Source organism: Gymnoscopelus microlampas (genome assembly GCF_963454915.1).
Source record: "Gymnoscopelus microlampas genome assembly, chromosome: 5".
Classification (NCBI taxonomy): domain Eukaryota; kingdom Metazoa; phylum Chordata; class Actinopteri; order Myctophiformes; family Myctophidae; genus Gymnoscopelus; species Gymnoscopelus microlampas.
Window position 1 is genome coordinate 17,963,687 of NC_139942.1, and position 24,719 is coordinate 17,988,405.

The 24,719-nt window shown below is 40.0% G+C and overlaps 2 protein-coding genes across 2 annotated transcripts; one reads left to right on the top strand and one right to left on the bottom strand.

Moving 5' to 3' along the window:
- Positions 1-1,097: 1,097 nt before the first annotated feature.
- Positions 1,098-5,458, bottom strand: LOC311045488 (low affinity immunoglobulin gamma Fc region receptor II-like). Its single transcript, XM_084057374.1, has 9 exons — positions 5,439-5,458; positions 4,366-4,527; positions 4,153-4,254; positions 3,796-4,056; positions 2,923-3,027; positions 2,071-2,086; positions 1,904-1,974; positions 1,415-1,465; positions 1,098-1,133 (listed from the first exon to the last, which is right to left on the bottom strand). Exons 2-9 carry the CDS (start codon positions 4,442-4,444, stop codon positions 1,126-1,128), a joined length of 693 nt encoding a protein of 230 aa, XP_083913500.1. The 5' UTR covers positions 4,445-4,527; positions 5,439-5,458; the 3' UTR covers positions 1,098-1,125.
- Positions 5,459-10,947: 5,489 nt separating this feature from the next.
- LOC311045453 (uncharacterized protein) lies at positions 10,948-24,516 on the top strand. The gene is made up of 10 exons (XM_084057331.1): positions 10,948-11,061; positions 15,495-15,647; positions 16,019-16,172; positions 16,290-16,498; positions 16,634-16,812; positions 18,112-18,277; positions 18,687-18,865; positions 19,705-19,888; positions 21,614-21,723; positions 21,879-24,516. Exons 2-10 carry the CDS (start codon positions 15,548-15,550, stop codon positions 21,972-21,974), a joined length of 1,377 nt encoding a protein of 458 aa, XP_083913457.1. The 5' UTR covers positions 10,948-11,061; positions 15,495-15,547; the 3' UTR covers positions 21,975-24,516.
- The last annotated feature ends 203 nt before the right edge of the window (positions 24,517-24,719 follow it).

A 24,719-nucleotide genomic window follows, 5' to 3' on the forward strand; every position in this document is an offset into this window, starting at 1 on the left:
AGGATTAGGGTATTATGTTTTTACAGAAACTGTATTTGAATTATTGTTAAAATAGATAAATAAATACATTTCCAGGGAATTTCCAGTGTCATTCCTCCAGTCTCAAAACACACCATGAGTGCTGATTGAATAAGTGATTGTATGCTATAGGGGTGTGTACTGAAACATTTGGTAATCCAAAGAATTTGATTTAGTTCAAAATCTTCTTGGCGTTTCTGAAAATAAAGTTATGTCCCAGTAGTTTGTATTGTATAATAATACAAACTCTTTTTTTTTTAAATAAAGCTGAGATCTTATGCACCGTGTTCAGATTCAAAGGTCATTCATACAAGGCAGGCTTATGCCAAAAATAATTTAACCAACTGAAGCAAAGATTCTTCTAAAATATCAATAGAGATATATTAATTTATTTACTTCACATACTTTGAAAAAACACTTCATTGGAAAACACTGTAGAAGAAATATTAAAATGCGCAAAAACAAAATGCCATTATTTGTTTGAGTTTCATATCTAAAAGGAAATACTTAAACAAAGAAATAATTATTTTAAACAAAAATATTCAAATACAGTAGATTAATAAAGTCTCTATAAAATTAGTAAACATTTAAAGCATTAAAATATGTATAATATGTAATATAATGTATTTAAAACCACAAGTTTTTAAAGTTATTTGTGTGCTTTTATCGTTTGTGTTTTCTTTTGTATATATATTTATACAACCCTACTATATTATAATGAACATTTTTAATATAAAAAAAGAAAAAGCTTTTTGTACTACACAAGTTAATACGCTAGAATTAGTTAACTGTAAAGCACGTTGACTTGCATTGTATGTATGAAAGGTGCTATACACTGTAAATAAAGATGATTATCATTAAAACCCACAAGGCCATAACTGGGTTTTGTGTGTGTGTGTGTGTGTGTGTGTGTGTGTGTGTGTGTGTGTGTGTGTGTGTGTGTGTGTGTGTGTGCGCGCGCGTGCGTGCGTGCGTGCGTGCGTGCGTGCGTGCGTGTTTGTCTCTTACATTTATATGGTTACGTACAGAATATAATTGCTACCCGGCATTTATTGTTGAAGATTTTACTTTATCCACATGTCATGTCAGGTTGTCCTATGCATCTATCTAAGGAGCTGAAACAAAGATAAAATCGACATGTTAGTCTAGGGATCAAAATAAAATCATACAGACCTAATCTTTATAACATTTTCTCTTTCATGAGAAAGCCTTTGAATGAGGTGGTGACAGTGACACTAGCACACAGTAAACAAACTGCCCTGTGAACAGAGCAATTGACAGAGGGCCACGCACGCTTAACCCACTGAGAACTATGCTCAGGATATAACATTTCAAACAAAGCAAGTGACACATTTGGACCTAAAACAAATTAATCTTTAACAAGTAGATATAGTACCATTTTCATAGTCATCTGAGTGCTGGATTACGCCATAGATGCTTGCGTTGCCTAAAAGTAAATAAATAAGCATTAATGTGGTGCTTATTTTTGTTATTTCAAACATAATTTCAATTCGGTTAAATACTCTGCTTAGGAAAACAAATGCAAAAGGAATTGACAGACTATGATGTACTTCCAAATGCGATACGCAGACTTCACTATAGTATGATAATACAATAGTAGCATTGGTAGGATGAATACATATTTATTTTGAATTAACATTCTGAATTGATTGAACTTTGTATGTTCGTCAATACGCCCTGAGAGCATCGGAGTGCACCTGGGGTGATCTCATAGTCGTTTGGAAATTATGAGTGGTCGAAGACTTCAAAACCAGCTAGCACTCTGAATCGGAGCAGATTCTCAGAGTATATTTCTGAACGCACCCCTTGTCAGAAGAACTTGTCAGAATTGTCCTTAACCAACATTATTAGTTCAAAGACTTACCATGCTGCAGTGGGCAGTACACATCATCAGGTGCCCCTGCACTCTGATTGGTTCCCTGAGACTGAATGGGTCTGTAATTAAAGGATATATATATTAAGCAGAAATTAAGTAGAAAACAAGGAATGTACTGCTGTCATGTTGAATAGAAAGAGATCAATCGTACATACCTGACACTACATGGATCTGTAAATGAAAAAAATAAGTTGTACCATAAATATTTGGACCTTTAAGAGAACTTGTTCAGTGATTATAATCTACATATGATCATCTAATGTAGTAGTAGTCAGTAGTAGTGTGGTGTTGAGTTACTCTACCTCGCCTGCTCCCATCTTCACTCTGTCTGTCTGTCCTACAGCCTGCAGCAGAGAAACACTCAATTTGACAATATATTTAGTTTAGTTATATTTAATGGCAACTAAGGCAATGTTTATTAAGCAATGGAAATGGCAAAATGATCAGGTCAGCCGGGGGTGGTGAGGGGGTAATGGCGGTATGGGGGTGGGGTGTGTGGAGTGGGGGTTGGAGGATATGGGGGGGGCCTTTCAGGATTGAGCAAAACACCCAAAGGCCGCTTTTTTCTAGTCCAAGGAATTGGATTTGGTACATTGTAAGTATAGGGTCAGATTAATTTTGAGGAGTATGATCAGTGTGAACAGTACTGGAAATGCATATGCTGTGATGAAATAAGACATGTGTTATATAAAATCGCACAAGTATGTAGCATGTATAGATATAAGTCAAACCCCCAGAGTTGGAGTCGAACCGGGAACTCTGGAACATCAGTGGCTGTGGTACGCTCCCTTACCACTAGGTTATTGGGCGCCTAAAATTAAGCTCTTTATTTCTACCTGCACAGAGGTGCTTGTCCCAAAAAGCACAAGGAACTGTACTTTACATCCTGTAAGCATCCGATTGTACTCATTACATATGTTAATAAAGACCAATCTGAATGTGAATCACATCATGTGTAATCTTGCAGCTTCTCAAAATGTCTGTGTTAACATCATTGACAGACATACCTCTGCATTTCTTCCAGAGACACAGCCCCAGAATCAGCAGAAAGATGGAGATTCCAGCACACGTCAGAGGGTAGAAATATGGAGGCAGAGAGGAAGAGTTGGGGTCTGATTCTAGAGTTACTGTAAATGAGACACATAATCCTCTTTAACACGTTTTACAAGCTGTGAATCTTTTAAATGTCAAACATGTCAATTCGGTCTCAGCAGAAATGTGCAGGTTTCCATTTTGACCAAGAGTAGTAGGGTACAGAAGCACAAATGCAAAGCGAGAGTGTTGGACTCTAAGGATTGACAATGTCAATCGGATAAGTGGTACAAACCACTTTGTGGCATGTAGCAAAGCAGCACAGTCTCTGGGCTTTTAAACTCTAGGCTGTGTCCAGTGTCCACCAAAGCAGGTTTTTTTCTTGGCTGAAAACACTTCTAAAACACTCATCCAAACACCCAAAGTTGAACATTTTTCAACTCGCGACAACCAGATAAAAATGTCAGACGCATGCACTGCGCAGGGCAGAATAGAGGCCCAGCACACTGCTGATGTTTCTAATCTAGCATAGCATAAATACGGGGCACTTCCATTGAAAACAAAAACCTTTTGTCTTGTAATTAATCTATTGATTCAGCATTATTGTATGCCTTTTTATAGTTGTTTGTTTATAGTTTGAATATACAGTATACAGTGTGTGTGTGTGTGTGTGTGTGTGTGTGTGTGTGTGTGTGTGTGTGTGTGTGTGTGTGTGTGTGTGTGTGTGTGTGTGTGTGTGTGTGTGTGTGTGTGTGTGTGTGTGTGTGTGTGTGTGTGTGTGTGTGTGCGTGTGTGTGTGCGTGTGTGTGTGTGTGTGTGTGCGTGCGTGCGTTGCATGACTATCTCACCTCTCACATCCATCCAGCTCTGTTGTGACTCTCCAAGTTCAGAGATGTTACAGTTGTAGAACCCTTCATCAGACTTGTAAACATTGTGGATGGTCATCTGTCCTGTAGACTCAGTCCTGATGAGGGATCCATCTTTATAGAAATCCGCTGCGAGGTCAGACGATATTTTCCCTGTTGCCTTGCTTTTGTACCAGCAGCGGATCACAACATCACTTCCTTCCATTACAGGAAGTACAGGGATCTGCAGGATCACAGCTCGATCTAGAACCAACAGCAGGTTGAGTTATGAACATGTGATGACATAGTATCATGTCAATCAATATATAGATTATGTTGAGGTAGTTGTGTTGATTGTACCGTAGACTGCAATGTTGATGGGCTGGCTGAGTTCTCCTGATTCAGACTGGCACCAATAAACTCCACTATCCCAAGGAAACATTCGCATTAAACAGGACAATCCTACACAGAAAAGAAAGAGAGATTAAATGTTATACAATCTATCCGTCCGGTCTGTCTGTCTGTCTGTCTGTCTGTCTGTCTGTCTGTCTGTCTGTCTGTCTGTCTACATACCTTCAGTGGTTCCCCATTCATAGTTGCAGGTTCCATTTCCCCTCAGACTGGTCTGTCTTTTCACGGACCACCCCAGCATTGGGTTCCCTTCTTCCTCACAACTAAGTAAGATGGACTCAAATCTAAAAAGCTGATATCTTTCAGGACTGATGCTCAGAGACACTGGAAGAAGAGATAGGGTGTGCGTGGGGTCATGAACAGGATACATAACTGCACAGACTGGTGTATGGTTGAAATGCATTTCATCACACACTGAGAAACCTTTCACCAGAAAATATCACTTACAACCACTTTAACATGAACAGATATATACCTTTACTATTCTCATATCTTGTTTATTGTGTTGTGATTGTGTCATGAATTTTAAAGGTAGGGTAAGTGATATTTTTTGGCTAAAACAAAAAGTATTTTGTTAAAAGGTTAAAATACTATATTCTGATAGTAATCATTGCTATAGAGTGTTTTTTGTGTCTCCCTGTCTCTCCAGCTCTTTAATAAACAGAAGAAAAAAAAATCGGTAGGTGTCAAAATCTCAACCAATCAGGAGAAAGTACCCATTTTTAAGCTTAATTTGTATAGTGTTCCAGTTCCAATTTTGTCTGCTCATTTCTTAGTGTCATCACTTCCAATTTCACTTGTTTAATCTATATCCTGATTGAGTTCTCTGTCCTGGTTGGATAAAATTGGAAATTAAACTAAAACTGAAACGAAAATGCATTTTCTGTTTAATAAAGAGGTGGAGAGACAAGGAGACTCCTACTGAACAAACACTCTATAGCAATGAGTACTATCAGAATATAGAGCTATTTAACACTTATTTTAACCAACGCAAATCACTTACCCTACCTTTAAATATGTACAATAAATGTCCAACATGGACTGATACATTTCATCCACCTCCATGAGGATAAAAACATGAGGGAATTGGAAAGGGGCTCTCAGTCTTGCCCAGTGGTGGACAAAGTACACCAGTAGTTGAGTCAAAGATACTGGTCAATTAACTACAAGTGAAAGTTGCTCAGTCAAATTTGTACTTGAGTTAAAGTAATGCAGTGCACTGATTGTTGTCTCACCATCTGTTTGAGCAAGTCCACAGCAGTTGAGGAGATACAGCACTGTGTGGAGAGACAGTTCAATAGTTAATTTAATTTTAAGTGTGATTCAAGTTCATTTCAATAATCTTTCACTTTGCAATAAAGCATATTATCAACTCTATACATTCTCCTGCACCCCACAGAGAACAAATATCTATACACATTTAATCCTCTAAAATGGGAGTAGAACTAATCAAGCAATCTACTCATTATGGATAGTAATCCAAAAAAAGAAAAAGAAAACCAAACTAAGGAGCCAGGCACTTCCTCATTGACCACATGTACTGTACACCACAAAACATGCCATAAAATGGTGTGTTGCTTAAAGATTCAAATTTAAGAGTCAAATGATAAATAATACACACAGCAAACACCAACAAAACAAACAACAATTTCAAGACAGAATACAATGGTTGGATGGACAAAGAAATAAGAAAGGGTATAATTGATACACTGTACACAGCTTTACTACGGTTTACCTGCGTGTGTGTGTGTGTGTGGGGGGGGGGGGGGGGTCGTCGGTCTGTCTGTCAATCGGTTTTCCTCTCTGACTTCCTGTTTCTCTCAATGTCTCACACTAATTTTTTTCTCTTTTTTTTCTCTGAATACATTCTCGCTATATTTTCGATTTAGAATTAAATAATTATAAATATAGTTAAAGATGTATTTGTCACTGCTAATACAACACTAGCAGCAAAAGGGTCCCGCTGATTGTGCTACATATAACCAAAAATACATTAAAGCAAGTAAATAACATATTATAACAAATAACATATTATTCCATAGCTTTACTATATTCCATTACAGATCGATTCATTTTTGAATAATTTCTACCTGTCTGAGTCCTTAATAGTGATTACGTCCTTTCCCCAAGCCTTTTTAGTAGGCTGGTATCAGAATATTATTATTGTTATTAAATAATAATAATAATAATAATAAGGGTAATAATAATAAGGGTAATAATAATAATAATAATAATAATAATAATATACATACACACTACAATCATAGCAAAGGGCATTAAATGAATAAATAATAATAGTTTATATCCAACACATACAATCTGGCTTTCAAATACGTCTCCAAACTTTGTTAACCATCAATTAGCCAACTTTTAGAAACTGGGACCTGACAGGCTGGCAGACATTTTGGCCTCTCCACAGCAGGGGTGATAGGGAATGTTAGCTGTGATCACCCTTCTATGATATGGGTAGACCTTTATCCAGGTTTTAACTTTACATTTCATAATTTCTTTAATTGCAGCGCGAGAATCTCGGGTTATCTAAACCTCAGAACCTTTTTTGTAGTTTAGCCATTTTCAGCCTGGGCTTCCATTTGCGCCAGACTCTTACCTTATTAAGAATATAGGGATTTCTCTCATTAAATAAATGTACATGACAATTAGTGCAAAGCGGTGTTAGTGAAAAGAGCAAGCATTCTATGATGATCTGATTTGACTAAATACTTTTTTCATTGTTAAATTCAACTAAAATAGAATTGAAATAAAGTACTCACATGATATAATATAGGTTGATACCAATTCCATCCTGACAAACTGACAAACTGACTGACTGACTGACTGACTGACTGACTGACTGACTGACTGACTGACTGACTGACTGACTGACTGACTGAAAGCTAAGATGTTTGACAAATGCCACCCTGCTTCTTGTGGACAGGAGGTAAGATCCTCCCCACAACCACACACGCGCACGCACGCACACACACGCACACACACACACACACACACACACACACACACACACACACACACACACACACACACACACACACACACACACACACACACACACACACACACACACACACACACACACACACACACACACACACACACACACACACACACACACACACACACACACAGAGGTACTATATAGAGAGCACTCAAACTGAACACATGCAGAATAAACCAGATGTGAAAACCATGGATTTATAACACATTGCATGGAGTTAAACAAAAATAACAGACACAACTTGCACTACAAAATTGAGGCTGATCAATTTGTGGGGTTGTCTCTCCTGATTGGATAAAAGTTGAAAACAGGGAAACTCCTGTTACTGTACAAACACTCGCAATGATTACTCACAATATACGTAGATCTTTGGCTTTGTTTTAATTTATTGTGTTGTGATTGTGGGATGAATGTTATGAATTTTATACAATATTTCTTCCACCTCCATGAGGATAAATACATGAGGGAGTAATGAGGGAGTACTCAGTGCATTTCCCCGCTGTCAATCTTGCCCAAATATTAGGTGCAACCATGCGGAACTACATTTTTGTCAATACATGAGTATTTGGAGGCCAACATAGCCTGGCAGGACAGTGGATCTGAGATTAGTTGTTTGACATTCAGAAAACCCCACTGCTTCGAGAAAGCAGAACCACTTCCTGTTTGGTAAGACGCTCAGTCACCCACCATCGCACCCATCCTCGCATCCACCCTGTACAGTAAATCTTCAACTGTGTGTGTGTGTGTGTGTGTGTGTGTGTGTGTGTGTGTGTGTGTGTGTGTGTGTGTGTGTGTGTGTGTGTGTGTGTGTGTGTGTGTGTGTGTGTGTGTGTGCATTCCTGCTTGTGTGTGTGTCGGCCACACACACTCATAACGGAAATGTGAGTGAGATAGAAACAATAGGTAAAGACTAGAAAGGGGTGATCCAGAGAGCACATATCTCTGCCAGGCTCGATGGCCTGTGTGTAAGTCTTCAGTTGCAGCCGTCAGGACCAGAGGAACCTGCAGGGGGAAATAGGATATTTATGACATACATATTTTACTTAAACAAATTTAATTTTGGTGTGAGGTCCATCCATCCATCTTCAAACGCTTATCCGGAATCGGGTTGCAGGGCTAACAGCTCCAGCAGAGAGCTCCAGACTTCCCTTTCCAAAGCAACATTAGCAACTTCCTCCTGGGTGATCCTGAGGCGTTCCAAGGCCAGTGTGGATAATCCCCCCCCATCTAGTCCCCACTCTGTATTCCTCTTTTCTTTACACAAAGCACCCTCATTATAAACATTTGAGCGTGTGGAGGGAGTACTTTACAAATTCAATAATGGTTTGATTCTTTCTTTAGACAGTCATGTGGTTTGTTCATTGGTGGATCTATGGGAGAATGCATGCCAAAAAGTTCCATTCCTTAGCATATTTCACATTTTTCATTTTCAGATCTGTCATGTTCTCTGGAAGGAAATTATTAATAAAGATTAGCAATAACTTTAGAAAGGGACCTTTAGCATCCAATACAACATGGCATCTGAGCAAGCACACTACGAGCCATTACCAGTGATCCAGCCGTGTAACATGTCATAATTGTCGTCACTTTAAAACTTCACTGAGCGAGTAATGTTCCCATTTATCAAATCAAACCCACTTGAGTCCTCCGTCCTCACTTCCTATCCTCACCTTCTTTCTCGGGGAATGGGAAGGGCATACATACAACAAGGATTATATATAAAAAAATATAAAGTAAAATGGCACTTTTCTGACCTCACTGGATGGACCACCACCCCTTTTTTTTTTTACTCCTCTCCAGCTTAGCTGAGAGTGTGGCGTGGTAGAGGAGGTCTCCCCAAACACGTGCGTATGTCAAAAGTGCTGACACGAAATTGTTATCATCTACTCAGGCCTTTGTGATCCCCCCAGACAGTTTTTAAGTTGCTTGATTAATTATTTAGATATTTGATATTCATTTTATCAGACACGCCCCCTTCCTATACATTGTGTTTTCTCAATTACTTTTTTCATTTATTTAATTTAAATGTTTTATTGTATTTTATTTTTTTGATTTTCCAAAAAAAATATTAAAAATAAATGAAAAAAGTAATTGAAAAAACACGGCCCCCTCACGCATTTGACTAAAGTGTGATTAGTATGAATGTTTAGCAAAATGTCATGATTCCCAAATCATACCCCATCAAGCAAGACAGTTAATAATGGAAAATTATATTAAATTGAGCATTGGAACACCGAACACACATTTTATTTTATTTTTAATATGTATATTAATATTGTGTGTCTTGTGACGATCGGGTCCAATATTTAGTTCAGTGACCATGGAGCTAAAGGGTGCGTTGGAATGTGCACCACGCATTAAAACCATAGAGTTATGATTAAAACGTGCAATGGTTCAGAAGCTGTGTTCACGTTCACTCTTAGCCTGACACTCAGCCTGAATTTTCATTTCGTTTCACTCCATTATTCAATGAATACCTGAAAGCGCCTGAATGCCCCCTGAATGCGAGGCAAGCGATTCAGGGGGTAACCTCGGTCCCACCTCACTCATCTGCGAAGAGGAGAGCCTGTCCTAGAGACAACCAACGTCCCAGGTCTTGCCCAGGGTGTTCAGGGGGTGGAGCCCGGCTAGTTCACGGCATCGCAGTGGTGTGGTGTTGTAGAGGAGTCTCCGTGAACGTGTGCGTATGTTCAAAGTGTTGCCTCGCGGAGCCGTCTCCTGTGCAGCGCCCACTATTGTCTGAAAGCGGCACCTTTTGGCACTTTTCTAACCTCTGACCTCACTGGAAGGCCCGCCACATTTTGTTTGAGCCCCGTCCGGCTTAGCGGAGAGTGTGGTATGTTCAAAGTGTTGCCTCGCGGAGCCGTCTCCTGTCCAGTGTCCAATTTGTATAGGTTATGCACTCCTTTGAACAGCATTTATCCATTTAGATAAATTATTAATGTTTTAAATCCCTTTTTGTTACACAGAAACATAATATGTGTTGTATAGAAACATAATAATATGTCGTTTAAATGCTGAATGTATAGTTTTAATGTGCAAATTAACCGTTTTTCAATGGCTCCTTTTTGCTCTGGAGGGTACTCTTATTCTGAAGAGATCGTCCATCGGAAGTTTTATTGTTGCTCTGTTATCGTTGCTGGCGGAGCCGTCTCCTGTGCAGCGCCCACTATTGTCTGAAAGCGGCACTTTTTGGCACTTTTCTGACCTCTGACCTCACTGGATGGCCCGCCACACTTTTTTTTACACCTCTCCCGCTTAGCGGAGAGTGTGGTATTGTAGAGGAGGTCTCCCTGAACGCGTGCGTATGTCCAAAGTGTTGCCTCGCGGAGCCGTCTCCTGTGCAGCGCCCACTATTGTCTGAAAGCGGCACTTTTTGCCACTTTTCTGACCTCTGACCTCACTGGACGGCCCGGCACACTTTTTTTTACACCTTGCCTCGCGGAGCCGTCTCCTGTGCAGTGTCCAATTTGTATAGGCTATGCACTCCTTTGAAGAGCATTTATCCATTTATATAAATTATTAATGTTTTAAATCCCTTTTTGTTACACAGAAACATAATATGTGTTGTATAGAAACATAATATGTCGTTTAAATGCTTAATTTATAGTTTTAATGTGCAAATTAACCGTTTTTCAATGGCTCCTTTTTGCTCTAGAGGGTACTCTTATTCTGAAGAGATCGTCCACCGGAAGTCTTATTGTTGCCACCTTATCGTTGCTGACGGAACACAGCTCGGAACGGAGCTATGCAATGAATAGACTCCAACCTGCATCCCGTCTCCTACAAAGGTGTCCTCCTGCAGAAACGGGAAGTAAACGTGCAGCGTGCTAAATTAAGTTACGGTGAGTGTGGTGTGTTATGTTGTGATATTATAGTGTTGTCATTAAATTTAAGTGACAACAATGCTGTCTACTCTACTGCTTTTGACAGCGGCAGCGCCGTTAGCAATGCTAACGAACAGGTGGCTCTGGACTAGCCGCGAGCGTCATGGAGCAACTTTTAACTGGTTTTGACACTTTCTCCATTTACAACCCGTACATCTACATAAACGTTTATATTTCAAATATAAAGTGCTGACCCCACGGCCATGGAGGTAACAAGTTGAAACGCTTGGGTCTAAGTACCCGTCTCTTCCGTATTGTTCAATAAAAAGTGTTTAAATCCGATCGGCGGCCATTTTCTCATATAGTTATTATAATGTATCAGAGTGCAATACACCTTCCAACCGATAAGGTCACGTAGTTGAAAGCTTGAAGGACATTTTGAGAAAATGGCCACCGATCGGATTAAAATGCTTTTTATTGAACAATACGGAAGATACGGGTACTATGACCCGAGTGTTTCAACGCGTTACTTACATCCATGGCCGTGGGGTCAGCATTTTATATTTGAAATCTGAACGTTTATGTAGATGTACAGTACATACGTACAGGTGTAATGGAGTGCCAAAACTAGGTGGAAACTAAGCCAGCTGATTTGTGGTTGTGGTTGCGTTGAGCTGCTATCGCTGATTTGTGGTTGTGTGTTTTACTTAACCATCCCTACAACTATAGTTGTACGTCTCGCGTCACCAGACTTTCCACCGCGGAGGAAAGTTGTACGATGTCGCGCGGAGAACATAGCCGATCTACACGTTCTTTTTTAAATGGATGTGAATGAATGAGAATAACTGTTTTGATCCATATACTGCCACCTATGTAAGATCATCGGTAGTGTTACAGCTACATTAGGGGTGTATTTTCTCAGAAATCTCATCATCTCTTGACAATTGACATCCATCTCAAGTATTTGAGACACTCATCATGATTTGTGTGCGTGCACGGGAACTCATTTGAAACAAGCTCAGTGCTTTTATGAGTCTTCCAGTTTAGTAGACCTCGTATTGTGAATTTGTACTTCCATGTACTGTTGTTCTCATGTCTTACTAAATAAAGTACATCAATCAATCAATCAATGTCAGTAGTAGTGCCATTGCCCAAAGTGAAATATGATTATATTTTCTATTTAAATGGAATTACATTTTTAAATGGCAACCAACCATCAAACCTTAGTTGACAAACATCCCAACCTTTTCAATGAGTTCAAGGCAGGTGATGGTTGACTGGTTGATTCTTTTGTTGTGTTCATGAAATAAATACAGAGCATGAGAAGTCTCTCCACAGTTGTATGTGTAGTCAGTGGGACTGGTAACTGGTGCGCTTAGCGACGCCGCCCCTTTAAGAGCACTATAAGAGTCAGCTGGCCAGGCAGAGTGTCAGACTGCGTTTGTCCAGGTTCCCCGCCCACTCCATTGTTCACGGCGGGTCGTTTGGTTGTGCTCATAGCGTCGAGACGTGCGCCAACTAGAGCCCTGTTAGAGTGTGTGTGTGTGTGTGTGTGTGTGTGTGTGTGTGTGTGTGTGTGTGTGTGTGTGTGTGTGTGTGTGTGTGTGTGTGTGTGTGTGTGTGTGTGTGTGTGTGTGTGTGTGTGTGTGTGTGTGTGTGTGTGTGTGTGTGTGTGTGTGTGTGTGTGTGTGTGTGTGTGTGTGTGTGTGTGTGTGTGTGTGTGTGTGTGTGTTCACACACGGGTCTAGAGGCGGTGCTAGGACAAAGCTGGCCGTTTTCACTGTGTTGCACCAACAACAACCTGGGGATTCCCTCACATGTTAACAGGACTGTGCCTGTTGTACTGTTGACCGCTGTTCTTTTAACCTTTGTTTTTATGCTTTATGTTGCTACCTTTTTTATTATTATTTGTGCACTGCTAGTAAGAGTGCTACAGCCCCTGCGGCTATAAACGTCACAACAAGCTGTCTAACCAACCACAGGTTTAATTCGGCTACGGCCTGAGACAGAGAAGATACTTGGCTAATAGTTATACTGCAGATTGGCACTTAATTGATTGCTGTCTCTTTTTGTGGTGTTCATGGCTTTTGGCCTTTTTGAGTGTACATTTGCAGTGATCTTTAATGCCAAATTACACATGGCTCTGAGTGTTTATATCTTGCTGATTTGCAGTGTTTAACTAGTGTGTGTGCAGACTTCAATGAGTAGGCCTACATTTCAGTACAGCTATTTGGCCAAGCTTTTTGTCTCTCTAGTAGCCCTATGCACTTTAGTACTGGTTGACATGTGGAAAGAGTTTTAATCATTAAATCTACTAATACATTGTACTTTATCAATTGTGAATAAATACATTTTTGCATTCCAAACCGACCATTATTTGTTCACTCAAACTGAACACTTACCTTTGGGGAAGTTAACTGGATATAATAACATGTACCTCGGGTCTCCCACCCTGTAATTGGGAGTGGCGTAGTCACACTGTGTATAAAGGAGTACTTGGTGACTCCATTTGGTTACATATGCATACAATAATAGGGTTGCATAATGGCTATAATGCCTATGCTAGTTGTTCCATATACTACTATTCTACTTCCAGTATGCCATTGCTTTATTTTGTTTCTACTGTAAACATTGTATTTTTTTTCTTATTAGCACTGCTTCATATAGTAGGTCTGATTATCACTGACAGGCTTTTAGGCTACTCTGAGTTAGCCGCAAGCAACCCTTAGATCCTATTTTTAATATCTGCAATCTAGAGTTGCAATGGACAACCCTTGACAGCCCATACATCGTTAAACTCACCAACATTGCAGCTGTACGGAAAGCTTGGATTATCCTCTTTGTATCTGCCAAGTTTTTGTTTCATAAAAATCCACGTAGACATGTTATGAGCTACTTTCTGTCAACAAATTCCATGCAGGTGATGTTGTGTTGGAGTTTGGAAGCGCTCGTTGGAAATCACAACGGCCCTGCGTACCACCTTTGGTGCCCATAATGCAGGAGGCAGTTGCTGAGTCACTTGAACACAGCTCATGTGTATTCAAGGTTTCTTTATTGTTACATCTTGTGAACGGGTACATAAAAGTAAACTTATTTTGTTGTGGTTCCTCAGACATTGTAGGTGCATAAATAATAATAATAAACATACATACACAACAAGGGTGAAAAAAGGATTAATCAAAGCAGCAGTCAAATAGCAGCAGTATTAAGACAGTTTGTCCATTGGTTCTAGCTCTGGTGCTTGAAGATGATGTGTAACTTACTCCTAAGTTATCAACAGCTAGTGTGTCTATTGTGTGCCAGTGTTCTTGGCACTGATTTAACACTGCCTCTGACCTAGGGCTGTTACAATATTAAGATAATAGTGTTTTTAGCATTGGACTTTGGTATACAGTATATTTCTTTTTGCCATAATATTAATATTTCTTTATTGGTCCACACCCCTTTGCGGTATTTGTCACTATATATTTGCATATACAGTGAAATGTAGTCATCTGCATTTAACCCATCCAAAGTATCAGGAGCACTACGACACACGCACACGCACACGCACACACACACACACACACACACACACACACACACACACACACACACACACACACACACACACACACACACACAGTGTAGTTACATGCATAGTAGATAAACCATAGAGTTATGATATATCTAGACTGCCCCGCCCCCAGCTATTCATTTGAATGAAAGTTCCTCACCAGCATTTGAAGCACCCGGAAGAACGCTCTATTTCTGCATTTTTCTTGATTTTAGCACCACATTTTTGTGCCCAAATGCGGAAGACTTGAGCACCAAGCAGGCGCACTAGGGTTTCAAATAGTAGAAGCATCCGCATTGGCGTTTTAAATGCGGAAGTATTGCAATCCGAGATTTGACCACTAGGCGACGGCAGCTTCACTGTTCTACCGTGGTTCTGGGGGCTTGAGATTTACCGACATGAAAACGCCTCTCCCTCTGGTGCTCGGGTGGCGCAGTGGTAAAGTCCCGGCCCACCACCACGGAGGTTGTGTGGGTTCGAATCCACCGTGGTGCATCCGGCTTTGACGGTCGTCTATGCGAACACAATTGGCCTGTGTAGGGGGAGGGAAGCCGGGGGGGTGATATTGGTCATTGCATGTACTGTACTCCTATGGGCTGGGGCTGCACCTGTCAACGGGGAGTGTTGGGTGGGAGGAGTTGGACGAAGGCTCTATGTCCTCCCGGTGGGGGCTCCTCACTGGCAGGTGAGTCAGCTGGGTACAACAGCAGTGACAACACAGAAATGTGTGTGGAGGAATCAATTGGCACAACGACTACATTGGGGAGAAAAAGGGGAAAAAACTATTGATTACTCTAAATTAAAAAATAAAAAATAAAACGCTTCTCTGTTTGACTTGACATTAGTGTTATATTAACTCTCTGTCTTCACTCTTTTTTGCTTTCTATCATACTAGGTGTTAGGAGTGGCCATCATGGGAGTGTTCTAGCCAAGCAGGAGTGGTGAGGGATGACATCAGCCAATTGGATGGGATATATCGCTCAGATTTCATTACTGGTGCTATCTACTATTGCTGCTGCAATTACCATCGATGACCCAATATATAGTGGTGAGTCAATCACTTTTCACCACTTTAAATTAGTTTAACTGAGGGAATGATGCCCGTTGGGAAAGAGTGTCAGAGTACCCGTCGTGCCGATTAGTACGATACACACGGAAAGTTTGAAGTCAATCAGTCTGAGTCAGACAATTCTCGAGTTATGTGGGCGACACAAACACACACACACAAGACAGAGATTTTGTGCATTTATAAATGGATGTGTGCTTCATGGGTGGCTACATATTTGGGCTCTATTACACTGTCATTATTTTTGTGCCCACTAGAGCTAGTATAGTCTAGTAACTAATGTTTGCTTTATGTTTGAAATCTAAAACTTTAATTTCATAATGAAAGTCAATGGATTTCTGATCCATCCACAGTGCCGTCTCCATCCACAGTGCCGTTGACATCCACAGTGCCTTCGCCAACCAATGTCACACTGCAGTGCCACAACTTCCGGGTCACACTCTACTGGAACTACAGTCAGCCCTCCTTACAGCCCCAATTCCAGATAAAAATAAGCAAGACAAAAGGGTAAGGGTAGATTTTGCTGTGTGTTTTTTGTGTCTGTAGAACAATAGGAATGTGTTATGTTTACTGTAAGTGTGCATGTGCATCCATGGTTTCTCACCAAGTTTCTCCTCTCTCCAGCCCTGAAGAACACAAAAATGTTACAGCACCAAACCGCCGGTTTGACTTATCGTCACTCAATGATCCAAGTAATGACTACACTGTGACTGTGATGGCTGTGGTCCAAGGGAGGAAGTCTGAGCCTGAGCCTGTCGATGGACTTACCTTCACCCACAACATCCAACATCTATACCAAGTCCATGATAAACATTCCACCCAACCCATCATCTGTGAGTTGGACGGTCGATTTACCTGAGTTCGATTTCTTATCAACCCCTAACATTGTGAGCTAAGCACACACCGCTCCAGAGTTTGGGATTCGATTCCAAACTGCATGCTCATGATGTCATTTTTGTTCCCCCAAGGCAAACTGGACCTCCCACCCGTCAATGTCACTGTCCAAAATGGTAGCATTTTGTTCAGGTTCTTCCACCCCTCAACTTTCTACGAGGAGGCCCTGAAAGGGAAGAGCAGGCAGAAGAAACACCTGGAAGAAACACCTGGGTCCAACCCGTTTTCCTACCTCGTCCAAACCAAAGGCCAGGTCAGACTGCACCTTGCTGGCTCACATAAATCCAAATGTAAAATTTTCTATGATGAACTGTGCATGGGTGTGATCTGTGAGTTCATAGAGGCATCACAATCTGCACCATTATGTGGCCCCTCTTTTTAAATAAAATGATGTTGTTATTTTTGTATTCTGAATATTTGGAAGAGTGAAACCAAACTAGAGACGAGAAATGGCATTTGTGGTTGCCCCGACGCAAGTCATGGGTTGTGGCCGTTGGGACCTGAGGAATCCTCTGAGAGAAATAGTTGCGTTATTATTCTGATTTATTCTATTGATTAATATTTTCGAATAATTGAGAAGCAGGTTTTTGTGTAATGGCTCTGTTCAATACGATATTTTGGTTTCACGGTTTGATACTTTTTTGATATAGAAAACAAAAATGAAATGCCAGAGAAATTTACGTAGATTTTTTTGTTGTTGATTTTTTTTACTATGATGTTTTTAATTGCTAACATCATAAACATAACATGGTATGGCGTGTAAAAACGACGCTTCACCGGCGCGTTTTAGCGGTCCTTCAGCAGCCACCGCTTCTAAATTTCGCCGCTTTTCGGCGATAGTTCAGTCTTCTTTCACTTTCTCCCCGCCGTTTGGTGCCCCCCCCTCCCCCAAGGTTGGTGCCCTGTGCTTCAGCACCTAAAGCCCTTCCGTTAATCCTGCACTGTGTGTGTGTGTGCAAATTAAATATGTATTCATTAATATTCATTCATCCCACAATGTATATATAATTGTACTCTCTTTATACTTACTGTATATACATAATGGGGATATTTTATAGTCTTGTCCTCTAATCTGACATTATCATAAAGTATGCATGGGATGGAGAGCATTTCATGTCTGAGCCATTCAAAAACAGCAGGTACTGTACAAAGCACTGATGTCAGCTTTAGCATACTGATACTGACATTAGCTATATGTTTTTCAAACAAATAAGACACAAATCCTTTGGGGATATTGGAAGTGACTATTTCAACTAATGTATATGTGGGAAGATGATCCTTCCATACACACACGTTGCTGTGTGTAACTGTAAATAAATGAAAAAATATGACTCAGGCAGATTATTAACAGATTGAAGTTCTTGAAATTATGTAAGTAACAATGATATTGTGTTGGTGGTCATGCTTTATGTAGTAGTAAAGATTGAGATTGAAAATCACTACTACATGTAATATCAGTATTAAAACCTCATGCACTCCTGTACATGTACAGGTGATTTATTGTTTCAAATTTTCAGTTAATTAAAACTCTAGCGTGTGGTGTACATTGCAGAACAAAGAGAAGCAGTTCAACTGCAACACCAAAGTGTGCACTGGTACGGTTGAAGTGCTCGGAGACCCAGTGAACTACTGTGTGAAGATCAAGAAGGGAGTGTGGAAGAAGGGAGTATGGAATCTCATTGCAGTCGAGGCTACTAAGGAGTACTACTGCACATTACGTAAGTAACAGTGAGGTTAAACTTTACAGCTTAAAGTAGAGCAAGACATGAAAACAAAAAAAGAACAATGGACCACCAACTAGAGAGAAAAACTGGTTTATTGCGGGAGGATTTTTCAGGGCCTGCAGGTTATATTTTGCCGACCGCAGGTACGGTATTTAAACACCGCCCACGCCCACAAGATTTGTGTTGGGACCTGTGGGTAGCACGGGTGCAGGGCTCTACCACCAACATCTGACTGACAACGTTTTTCTTCCTTTTAATAGTGGTATAAGTTTTGATTGTGCCAGAGTTCGATTTCTTATCAACCCCTAACATTGTGACTTTGAGCTAAGCATACACCGCTTCAGAGTGTTGATTTCGATTCCAAACTGCATGTTCATCATGATGCTATTTTTGTTCCCCCAAGGCAAACTGGACCTCCCACCTGTCAATGTCACCCTCCAAAAAGGTGGTGTTATGAACTTCAGCTTCTTCCACCCCTCAACAGTCTACGCCAAGATGGAGGCCCTGAACTTGGAGAGCAGTCACAAGAAACACCTGGGTCCTCAGAACCAGTTTGTCTACTCCGTCCAAACCAAAGGCCAGGTCAGACTGCACCTCTATGATGAACTGTGTGTGGGTGTGACCTGCGAGTGCATAGTTGGAGGCATCACAATGTTGCTGGCAACAGTGCTGTATATTTCTGATTATTTGGAGAAACGGAAACGAAATGAATTTGGCAACTAGTATTCACAGATCGCTGCATCTAGTCACAGCTAACAATAATGTAGCAATAAGAGAATCCAAATATTTGTATTGGTTAGCTACGTTCACATAATGTATGAGGAATTTGACTGGGCGTTTTGCTCTCACATCGAAGGAAAAAGATGGATATGTAGAACAGATGAGAGAATAAAGTATATAATCGTACGGTATAAAAACGTATGTAACTATTGTAGCGCACCAATGGGTAAATGTATAGTGCGGTAACTATATAGTTGGAATGTTCCCCGTGTTCCAGCCGTTCCGGCTGGAACACATGGCTTACCCTCAGCTTCCCGTCTCGTTCTACATTCTCTTATCTAAAACGAGCTGAAAACCGCTTAAAACATACAAAAGTAACAAGTAAAAATGGGAATAATAATCATTATCTATTGCACAGACATGTTATAAATATAGCAATAATATTGCACAATTTGTGTTATGGGTATATTGTATATTGTACTGTACATATTAGATATTGTACATATTGACACTGCAGTGCACTCTCAAGAACAGGAGTGGTAGTGATATTAATGTACAACAATGGTAAAGGTTGAGGTAGAAAATCACTACTACTGTGCTGTACTGTAATATCAGTATAAAACCTCAGATGCTACATGTAGGTGATTTATTGTTTCACAATTTCAGTTAATTAAAACTATAGTGTGTGGTGTGCATTGCAGTACAAAGATGCGGCTCACCAGTTCAACTGCAGCAACGAAGTGTGCACTGGTACGGTCGAAGTGCTCGGAGACCCAGAGAGCGAGTGTGTGAAGATCAAGGGAGTATGGAATCACGCTGCTGTCGAGACTACACAGGAGTACTGCTGTGACCTGCTAAGGCCGCCCGTTCCCACAGGCACAAGACGTAAGTAACATTGTGGTTAAATATTACAGTGTGCTGAGGCCTCCAGACAGTGACCTTTAAAAAAAATAAAATCTTTATTTAAGGACATCCATAGTCATGTTACATTGTTTTTCAATTTACATTTCTTTGGTTGTCCTCGTTCTTAGGTTTTTATAAAAATAAATCAAACAAAACAACAAATAACAAAATATATCAATTGGGAGAGATAAAAAGTGTGTACATTAAGTAACATTAGGTAAAATACAATATAATACACATAAAAAGACATGGGAGAGTACATCAAGTTTTGAGCATTAATTAAAATGTGTGACATGATTAAGACAGTCATTTTAGTCACTCCTTGCCTCTACAAAATCTGGTCGCAAAGGCATTACATATTTAACCCAATTAGACCAAAACTTAATAAAATTCTCCTTCTGTAGCCAGAGAGAGAAAGTGAAATGTATGGATATCATCTATCCATACTTTTATGGTGGGGGCTCGGGAAGCAACCAGTGCCTTGTAAAGACTTTTCTACAGGCAGATATCAGAACATCAAATAGGTATTCATCAGATATCCCTGTCTGGAAATGTACATGACCCATAATAATATAGTAAACTCCAAGGGCAAATCTGCACCAAATATTTTATTTATTGATCTATGAAATTCTTCCCAGAAGGTCCTAATCACTGGACACTCCCAAAATGTATGGCAATGGTTAGCCTCCCGAGATCCACACTGTCTCCAACCAGTGACCATTTTTTGAGTGAGTTAAAATGTTGTGGTCTGGGGCTTCCTGGAGCTCAGCTGGTAAGAGTGCATACCATGTAGTAAATAAGGCTAAAGTCCTTCCTGCAGCTGGCCTTGGTTCAGTTGAGCTTAAAAAAATGTACAAATAGAATAAATCACATCCTTGCATTCCTGTGAGTGAGTTTCACGTTCTCCAAAGTCACAGGACACATTTTAAAATGTGAGTTAAAATGAGTGTTGAATAGCTTGCTCTGTATTGTTTGTTCAATAGCGGGAGTCTCCCTGTCTCTTCAGCTCTTTAGTAAACAGAAAATACATTTTCAGGTCGGTATACCAATTTCATCCAATCATGAGAAAGAACTCCTACAGGACACAGGATAAAACAAGTGAAATTGTAAGTGATGAAACAAATAAATGAGCTGACAAAATTGGAACCAGAACACAATGAATTGATAAATGATCTTTGTGGAGTTCTCTCTCCTGATTGGATGAAATGTGTAACCCACCAGAAAATGTATTCTCTTTACTAAAGAGCTGGCGACACAGGGAGTCACAGGTTTCTTAACACTATAGCAATCGTCACGGCCCTTTTTAAGAATAACGACCATCAATCACTCTCGTGGTCAGAAAAGGTGCAGAACACTTTTCTCTCAGTCTCACATGCTCTTCAAAAGAAATAGGCAATGACACTGTATATCAAAAGCAAAATGATGATAAATGAAGTGTGACTTTACTTCACTGAAACCACCAAAACCAAAGTTAATGTAAACTGTCCCCAAAATTATTATAAACCTCTCTGTCTTGTGCAAGTTAATTAATAATGAATTCATTATTATTAATTATTATTCTTATTATTCTCTTATTATTATTCTCTATTCTATGCTGGCGAAATATGCTTTGGGGAGCCTTTTATTTTCACATTGCGATATACAGTACATTTCTTTACCATCTATGGTGTGCTTGCTTGATGTGTTTTCTCTTTATCTATCCTCTAGACCACTTTGTCTTGATTGCTGTGGGGGTGGTGCTCCTCTTAGTCTTCTTCCTCATCTGGAAGTGGATGGATATCCATCCAGCACCAGGACCTTCTTCTGAGACAAATGAGGTACGTTCCCCCTGTTTTGAAGAGTGATGGTTACCCTTTTCCCCTAATGAAAGAACAGGTTCACATTCAGTTCCTGGGATGCAACAGCAGCTGTTATATTCTTTACCTATGACCAATCACCACCACCTCCGTCGTCCTCCATTTGTGTTTTCTAGAAAGACTCAATGATGGAAGAAGCAGGTGACCAGAGGAGAGGAGAGGACTGCCAGTCGTGTCCCTCTCAGGTTAACACGTTTACTGTGGCATTGTGAGCCGTACCGGATGAGAGGGTGTCCAACGAGCTAGGGGATGGACGAGGAGAAAGTGAAATGACATCTTTTAAACCATCTTTTTGAAGTTGTAGCCGACATAATCAGCTTTTATTTACTGTTTCATGGTGCTACGGTCACTTGCCTTCAACTTGTGAACACATTATTCATTATTACAGTCATTAATCCTGTACTGCTGTGACGTGACCAGCACATTGAATGATCATTTATTGCTCCCCATTTCATGTTGGCCGCCCCATTTTTAAATCCATTAATTTCTCAAAATCTAGCAGGGAATTTCTGTTTGCACTGATCAATTTAGGTGTGTGTGTGTGTGTGTGTGTGTGTGTGTGTGTAAACTTTAGGTACATATTGTATTGTACATTTGTTGTTTTGTTTACTCGATAGCCTTATTATTATTATTATTATTATTATTTCTTTATTGTTATTCCCCCTAATGTGAAGCCTGTAAGCAGCAACTGTCATTCCGAAGCTGCAACGGCTTTGTGATTGCTGCTCAACACAAAGGATGGAGCACACACCTGTGTTGATGAGGTGCTGACCACGGCAGGTAACAATGTTGACAAGGATGAGGCTGCACAGCTCTTAGCCCCGATGGCTGTGGGATTTACATTTCATAACAATTTATGTTCACAGATTTACATTGTGTTTTGTAATTAAAGTTTTATCCTGAATCAATAGTTTAGCTTTGCAGCAGTCAAAAAACGTACACAGTTTGATGACCGACACATGCTACTTTATCCTGCTACATTATGAACAAATCTGTGCTGAAATCATTGTAGCGGACGTAGATCATTTCTTTCTTATTTACGTAAGACGCATTTCAACGAGTAAAATACTTTGACATAACACTCTGTTCGGTTGATGACGGCCGACGGGGACACAGGTTTCAATGTAACGGCGATCGTCCACTCCGTGCCATGATTCAGACCATTTCAACATGCATGAATATAGTTATAACCATTGGCGATCAGAGAGAGAAACATTTTATTTGAATTTTATTTGAATGTATTCATTTTATAGCATTCTCCTTATTAGTATTACTTTTTAATTGCAATGTACAACGTGTTTATTTGTTACGATTACAAATTTAAGTTGACGATTAATTGTGATTAACGATTTAATTGTGATTGGCATTGAACATTGGAACATATGAAGCCTTTTAGGCTTCGTAATCAAAAGTTGCACAGGACAGATATGACAGATAACTTAAATATACAAAGAAATTATTGACATATTAAATAATTGTATACATATGCATGCAGAAATAGCTGCTCTACAAGCTTGCGATTATCCTCCTATAATTCTACAAACCTCCTGTTGTGAGGCCAAAATCGTGGTGAGACCAAAATCTCTTCTGCCCGGTTCTCCTCACTGCCTGGAGCAATTGATCGGAATTTGCACACAGCCATTGACCATTACCATGTGCACGGAACAGCGAAGCCCGTTTCACCAAACGTCAGCTGTTTATTAGCGTTTTTGGGAGGGTTTTTTGTAAAAGAATGTCGCCATGGTTACGGCTGCCCAGCTGTGGGATGGCCGGCTCCCGGGTTGCCAGATCATGTGCGCATATCCCCCCACGGGTATGGACTAGTCTCAAATAATTGCGATTAGAGGATTATGTAATAATAGTGACAGGCCTACATCCAGTAGTTTTATTCTTGTTGTGTTGCTGTCAGCCTAGTCTTGCAGACCTTGCCACCAGTGTTTGGCAGTAAAGTAAAAGTAATGCGATGCTGTAATATATTACTTTTTCCAGTAACAAGTAATATAACAACTTACTATAATGTTTTGAGAAATAATGTTAGTTACCATTTCCTAAAGTAACTTGTTACAATTTTCACAAGCCTTGATGGAACTGCAGGTTGCGACATAATGTGTGTAGTATTATTTGCGTTTTATCATGATTCAGGCAACAGCGCAGTCAGTTGGACTCCAGTCTAACTCCCTTGCCTCCCCAAGGAGTTACAATGTCCCTTACGTGTTCTAAAGTCCATTAGTTTCACTTCATAATTGTATCACAAATCATGTGGTTGTATGTGTTCTGCAAAAACACATTGTTTTGTAATGAAAATCCCACGGCCCAGAATTGGGCAACAATCATGAAGCATAAGCTTGAATTCTTCTTTTTCTTATTTTTTTTTAAGCTGGCTTCAATCACTCAAGCTGGGCGACTATACAGTATTGGTCTTACACTGCGCCGATCAGAGCAATAGTCACCAAGTTATGGCCATTTTCACTACTACTACTTTATTGTGTGTTAAAATGGATGTGTAAGGTTTTGTACAGTATGAATGTATATTTTATGAAACGGATGTATTGTATAAGCTATCGTTCTGAATTTGTCCTGCTAACAAATGTTCCCATCTGCACTTTACTGTCAAACTGCCCAAGTACTTATTTAACTGAACAGGAAACGCAAATGTATTGTTTCCTGTTCAAATCTGCTGCCATGCCAATAAAATTAAGCTATGGGAAAATGATCAGGTACAGGAAACTTGTATGCTGTATGTGAATATATGTGCCTTTCAACCATGCAGCATGTGAAGATGTTATACCTTCATCAATGGCCATGCACATGTACAGTATAAAGATGCTGCTTTTTTGTATATGTCTCTTCCTCTCTTTTCTATTCTGTATAATAAATAATTACAAAAAATGAAATGCCATGTCCATTTTTTAACTCTTTAACTATTTTGACTATGTCTAAAACCCAGTGGATCCCTA